The 6,233-nt window shown below is 50.0% G+C and overlaps 1 protein-coding gene across 1 annotated transcript; it reads right to left on the bottom strand.

Annotated features, from left to right (window-relative positions):
* Window positions 1–832: 832 nt before the first annotated feature.
* On the bottom strand, window positions 833–3,552 carry LOC104526802 (alpha-crystallin A chain-like). Its single transcript, XM_010170355.2, has 3 exons — window positions 3,304–3,552; window positions 2,237–2,359; window positions 833–1,157 (listed from the first exon to the last, which is right to left on the bottom strand). Exons 1-3 carry the CDS (start codon window positions 3,490–3,492, stop codon window positions 879–881), a joined length of 591 nt encoding a protein of 196 aa, XP_010168657.2. The 5' UTR covers window positions 3,493–3,552; the 3' UTR covers window positions 833–878.
* Window positions 3,553–6,233: the final 2,681 nt, after the last annotated feature.

Here is a 6,233-nt window from a genome sequence, read left to right as displayed (position 1 = left end):
TCCTCCAAGCTACCTTAGGCACCGAGCTAACCTTTCAACTTCAAAAGCCTTAGAAAAGGAACAAATGAAACCCCCAAAGCCGATTGCGAGTTTCCTACATCTCTTTATTGACCGCCACTGACCGCATTCTCAGGTTGAGTGCCAGATACCAGTGGAAGAGGTGGAGCTACCCTAGAATTACAGCAAGAGCAAAGGAGACGGTGTGTTACGCACAGGCTGGGAAGAGCTGGCTGGGGATGTGAAGCCTCTGCACAGCGGTGACCCCCCCTCTCTCCCCGTGAGGGCCTACTAAGGCAGTGGAAATACGTGCTTGTCCTCGTGTCGGTTGTCCCTAAGGGAAACGACAGGGTAGTGGTGTGACCAGGTACACTTAAACACTTTGCTGAAAAAAATACGTTGCAACCCCCAAAAGTTAAGACGTTATTATCTCTCCTGTGGCTGCAAGGAACTCGTGGCACGTTCATCGCGTGTACGCAGGATCTCAGGTGTGGGGCTTGGCTCTGTCGCTTTTTTTTAAGAGTAACCAGTTATAACTCTGCATGGGGTAGAGCAAGCCTGCAGGGCTTTTCCCCTGCTCCAAGCCTTGCCTCAAGACTTGGTGCACCAGAAGCCAGTGTTTCTTGTGCACTCTCTCCTACCTGATGGTGGTTATGGACTACAGCACCGGACAAAGACCCTTTCAGCAAGTACAACAGCGTGGCAGCACGCGCCATCCATGCCATCCCCACAGCACAGCTCGCAAGTTTAAGTTTCAAAGTCCACCAGCCGCTCACCCAGCCCCTCGTCCCATCCAAGGGAAAGGGGGGAAAAAAAAAAGAAACAAAGGGAGGGAGGGGGAGAAACCAACAAAATAAACCCCTCTGGATATTCACTGATATCTACGCAATGGCTCTGGGAATGAGACCTGCAGACGGTGGCAGCCTGCAGACTGCAGCTGCAGGCAGGCTTAGGAGGAAGGCGCGGAGGTGGGCTTCTCCTCCCGGGACACGGGGGTCCGTCCCCCCGTCCCGGGCATCCATGTTGGAGGGAACCTTGGGGCCCGAGAAGGTCAGCATGCCGTCGCTGGACAGGGAGCAGGTGATGGCAGCCTGGTCCACGTTGGCGGGCAGGCGGGACCGGCGGGGGGAATTTTCGCGGGAGATGTAGCCGTGGTCGTCCTGAGGGGCAGTGGGGAAAGGGGGAAAAGCCCATCAGAAACCCCCCGTCACCACACCGTGCCTCCCTCCTCCCGAGCCCATGGCTCCATCACAGCAGGGTCCGCATTTGCCCTGGCTCATCGTGACACGGTACTGCCGGTATTGCTGGGTGCACCTCTGCTCTTTATTCTATTTTACAGGTTTGTAGGGGCAAGTGTTCCCCCGTGATGCCCCTGAAGCTGCAAGAGCTGAGCAGAGCAGCAAGGTGGGATTGTGGCCATATTCTAGGTTGGAATCTGATCTGGACAGGAGCCCTGCCATGGCCTCTGATTTCAAAGGATGAGAAAGTCTGGGGTTCTGCAAAGGTGAATGCAATGCATGCATGTGCGCCCATGTATTTCCTTACTAGGCAGTAATGCTGCATCAGCCAAAGTACACAATACTGGGGCCCTTTTTTTTTGGCCAAAAGAATGAGAAATATAATTTTTTTTTTTTTTTTAAATCAGCCATGAAAACGGCTGCTCTCTTCCTCTGGAAAAAATAACTATATTCAAGCATACATACTGTTTCCAGGCTAGAGCTTTGTCTGGCCAAAAAAGTGTATGAGAAGAATTAAACCCCTGCTGGTATAATTCACTTTTCGACCCCCACAGACATTTCCATGACATACATGTTAAAAGTTTCCAAGCCTGAGGCACTCAGTTGTTTTCCTTTTGTTATGTTTGCTCTTGCTTTTCTCTCCCAGATCAGCATATGAAAACTCTGTTTTCACTAACGATTCTGGCTTATGAAAACTCAGCCATGCTTTGGCAGCGTCAGATGATGGTTTTTGTCTAGTCCAGTGTTATTAGCGAACAATGGACATCGTCATCTGATGGTTATGGAAGTGACGATTGAAAATAAACAAGAGAGGAGTGGATTAGCTCATTATTGCCAGATACCAGGTTGGGGCTCTATGGGAACAAGCTATGCTAATAATGGCAATCAATAAATAACTCCTTATTCTGATTTTTTTTTTCCCCCAGTTGAAGACCACTGGAAAGAAAGAAAACAGAGCTTGACTCCCCAGTTGTTCCACCCTCACCATCTCTCCCACTTACCTGTCTTTCACTGTGTTTGCCATGGATTTCCACAAACTCGTCAATAACCTTCACAGTCAGGTCTTCGGGAGCAAAGTGTTTTACATCCAGCATGATTGTAAACTTGTCCCGGTCAGACCTCACCTGAAAGGAACATTGTTAGACAGTGAGACCTGAGCTCTAACCACGGAGGCAGCACCAGCATTGCAGCAGCTTAAAAGCTGAAGAAGGGGTGGTCTGGTGGCAGCACAGTACACCCTTCTGACACTACAGGCCTCAGTGGGGGTCTTCCTTCCCATGGTGTGGACCCAGGGACACTGGGAGGCCGTGGTAGGTGTCTGCACCTTTGCTACTGCTCTGGGGAGAGGCGTCCCTTCTCAACACTGTTCTTGTGCTGGGGACCCCCCTGTGCTCAGCAATCTGCCAGGTGCACTGGGGCATTTGTGCTCAGCAGTGAGAGTGGTGGAAACCCATGTAATATTCTCTGATAGCACATGTTTCATCCTTTCAGTGACTTATGGCTTCATTGTTGTCTTAGCCTGGGGAGGAAGCCAGTAAGAGAGAGCTAGAGAAAGCACCGGTCCCTGAGCTTTGGACCAGAGCCCCCACGGCTATGCACTCCTCCTACATGCTGCCTTTGGAGAATTGCTCCTGGGTCCTCCAGCATAGGCTTGCAAAAACCACCAAGTTCCTGAGGCAGAGGAGGGAGCTGGAGAAAGCTCCAGCTCACCGGGGTCCTCTCCCACGCCGAGCTGCCCTTGCAGGCACTCACTCCGGGAGCAGCCTAGCTCTTCCCTTGCCATTTGGCCGGCGGGCATGAGGGCAGCAAAGGCAGCCTTTTACAGGTTGGAAACAACCATTGGGAGCCAAAATAGTTTCCATTTCTTGAAGGAAAGCCTTCTCCCCAGTGAGGGTTCCCTCCATGCCCAAGAAGGGGTAGGAGGGCTGTGCTTGGCCGTGGGCTGGACGTTCTCCTTGCCCAGGGCTACAGCTGCCGGCCCATGCAGGCAACCTGCGAGTGGGGAGGAGCGGGCGGAGGCGTAAGGAGGGAGAGGAAGGAAAAGGAGAGGAAGCCAAAGGACCCTTACCTCTGAAACGCCCGACTCCAGCACGCTGCGGAAGAGGGACTGCCTGTAGTATGGGCTGATAGTGGAGGAGAACAAAGGCAGGAGATCATACTCAAGGAGACCCTCTCCGAAAAACTGGTCAAACAAACGGCTTGGAATGAGGGGTCCCAGAGCACGCTTGAACCAGGGGTGCTGGATGGTAATGTCCATGCTTGCTGTGGCTGTGAGGGGAGAGCAGTAGGGACAGTGCAGCTGCTGGGGAGACAGTGATGCCTTGGCTGGACTGCACAGTGCAGCTCCAGGGAAGCTCCCCCTATATATACCGGTCTCGCAGAATGAAGGCATTAGTGGGATTTCTCTGGAAAGACATGATCTCATGATGGAGGCAACATGGTCAGCAGAAATGCAGAGACTGACCTGGAAATGACAGTCTGATTGGAATCAGTGCCAGATCTCCCAGAGGGACGATGCCAGGCAGCAGGCTGTGAGACACGGTGTGCCCAGGGGTACTGGCGGATCCTCTACGGGATCAAGCAGAATAAACTGGACACCTCGGTGGGAGTCTCAAGAATGCCTGTGAAGGAAGGAGGTCTGCTCTGTGGGTCTTTTAACCCGCCCTTGGCTTTTCATTAATTTGCTTCTGTTTCTGCCCCTCCTTGAAATGGAGATACAAAGTCTCTTCCAAATAAACGAAACATATTTCTTCCAAGTGAGGAAAAAGGGTTTGAGTCAGGTTGAAGAAAAGGAAACTTTTTTGGTGACATGCTATAAACTGTCTCTGCCACTTGAGAGGGGCCTGACATCCCTGGTGTGGGGATCCTGGCAGGGCTGGCGAGGAAGCAGGACTAATGTGTGATGCAGAGCATGAACACGGGTTTGACAAAACAGAAATTTTTAACAAACAAATACTTTGCCAAAAGAAAGAAGGAAAAATAAGTTTGGTCACCGACTGTAACATCAGTCTCAAAACTGCTCTTGAGAGTGTCCTTGTTTTAATTTAGGAGTGTTGTGAGAGATTAATTTATCTCACAGCAGAATCACCTACACCAGGAGTCTTGTGCACCTCAGCACCTTTCTCAGTCAGCAGAGAGTGAGGGAGAGAGAGGAGAGGGCACCTCCAAAAGGCACTTCAGAGCTGAGGGGCTGAACCATCCTCTCATGGTGCCAGGGACTAAAGAAACCAAGGGTGGCTGAGATCCTGGCATCAGTGCTTCGGGATAAATGGGACAAATCTAGGCCAGAGGAGCTAAATGCAGACAAGCACGGAGGCAAAGTGACATTCAGCAGAGCATCATCTGGCATCTAGGTGCCATGCGGTCTTGGAAAGTCCTTGACCTTGACTCTTCCCCATGCAGTGCATGGAGGCAGGTGAGGAAAAGTGGGAACCAGAAGATCCTGTTACAGAGGCTTCCCTTCATGGAAAGCAAAAAGGTGATCAGAAAAACACTCAACAAGGCAGTAGAAACTGCTTAGGAGACAGACAAGAGTTTAGGTTCAACTTCACCTAGTTCCAGCAAGAAAAGACCCTTTGGTCTGGCCATGGCTGTTGGGCATGAAAGCTTTTCTAAAATCACGTGCCAAAACTAGATCAATCTCTCCTCAAGACATGGGGGGAAAAAGCACAACAGACAGACCTAACCCCTGATTCAGTCCCATTGTCCCAAATCTGTCATTTTGCCTGAGAAAATGAAGGGAAAGCAAACAAGAGCCATAAAGCCCTTTTAAGATGTTTCTTCAAGGGCTCTGTGAGGTCTGAGTCTGTGCTGCAGGAGAGAAAAAAAATCTCTTCTCAGCCACCCAGTATGAGAGACCTGCTAACCTGTATTTAACCAAATGGCAGCAGTGACCTGATATACACAGGATGAAAGAAGAGCTACAGGAACAGGTTTAAATCCCAAGGCACTCACCAGAGCACACAAAGGAAATTATTTATTTGGCTGGTAGAAGAGCAGGTGGGAACTGTGCCCTGACACAGAAACTGAGACAGATTTTGGGGTCTGACATACCATTTGGACTGTGGCCATGGGTGAGGGGTGGATGCAACCCCTGCAGTGTGTTGGGAATATCCTCTTTGTGTTTCCCAAACCAGGGGTTATACCAGGAGCACAGGGAGCAACCCACACAATGGAAGGCTCCTCTCTGGGCATCCTTCAGTCCTTAAGAAAATGCCAAACCCTTGAGCTCTCACATCCAGCATGTTCCCCGTGCAGGAACACGGGTGGATTATTGGGGCAGGGAGGAAGAAGGGAGCCCAGATGGGCTGTACCTCTCTCAGCAACACCGACCAGTAGTACATGGGTGCTCTTAGTTAGGCACCAGGAAAGCAGCCGCTTGCCTACACACCACCACTTATCTCACAGGGAAGCCCAACAAAATCCATCATCCACCCTTGGCCTGAAGCCTGCTCCAGGATCGGAGCAGGTTTGTGTTCAGCATGTGACTGGAGCACCCCGTGTGTTCAGTAGGATGATGGGAATGGGCTGTTGAAAGAAACATGACAAATATGTCTTTAGATGAAATTTCATCTAAAATTATGTATATTGCCACATATTCAAATACTTTAAAAGTGGCAGCCAACTTTATGGTTTGATGTATTTAGTTTCTTCTGAACCCACATTTTCATGGCTCTCCCTAGAATTAATCATATCCATTTTGTCTTTGATGGACATTTTTTGTCATTTATGGGCAAAATATTTCACTGAAATGTAAAATTCATTCACAGAAGTTTTTTTCCAATACAGACTTCACACTGTCTGCATGCCTCTGGGCAACAAACAGTCTCCTGATACTCATCACATCTAACCTCCAATGGTCTAAAACTTAGGTCTCCAGTCCAAATAAGTTGTCCAAGACTCCTGTCCAGTCAGTGGATAGAGACAGATGCCTCCAGACAGCTCACATGATAATACAGGTGGCTAGGAAAGGTGAAATGAGACACCTTTCAGCGGTGC

The sequence above is a fragment of the Antrostomus carolinensis genome, unplaced genomic scaffold, assembly GCF_000700745.2.
Source record: "Antrostomus carolinensis isolate BGI_N321 unplaced genomic scaffold, ASM70074v2 scaffold17906, whole genome shotgun sequence".
NCBI classification, from domain to species: domain Eukaryota; kingdom Metazoa; phylum Chordata; class Aves; order Caprimulgiformes; family Caprimulgidae; genus Antrostomus; species Antrostomus carolinensis.
The sequence above is the reverse complement of the archived record's forward strand: the minus strand, read 5'-3'. Positions and strand labels throughout refer to the sequence as shown.

Excerpts from the sequence above, each read along its gene's own strand:
- LOC104526802 (XM_010170355.2), bottom strand. The coding sequence starts at position 3,492 with ATGGACATTACCATCCAGCACCCCTGGTTCAAGCGTGCTCTGGGACCC. Across the intron at positions 2,360-3,303 it reads TGGAGTCGGGCGTTTCAGAG|GTGAGGTCTGACCGGGACAA; the intron begins GTAAGGGTCCTT and ends TGTTCCTTTCAG. Across the intron at positions 1,158-2,236 it reads GCAAACACAGTGAAAGACAG|GACGACCACGGCTACATCTC; the intron begins GTAAGTGGGAGA and ends ACTGCCCCTCAG.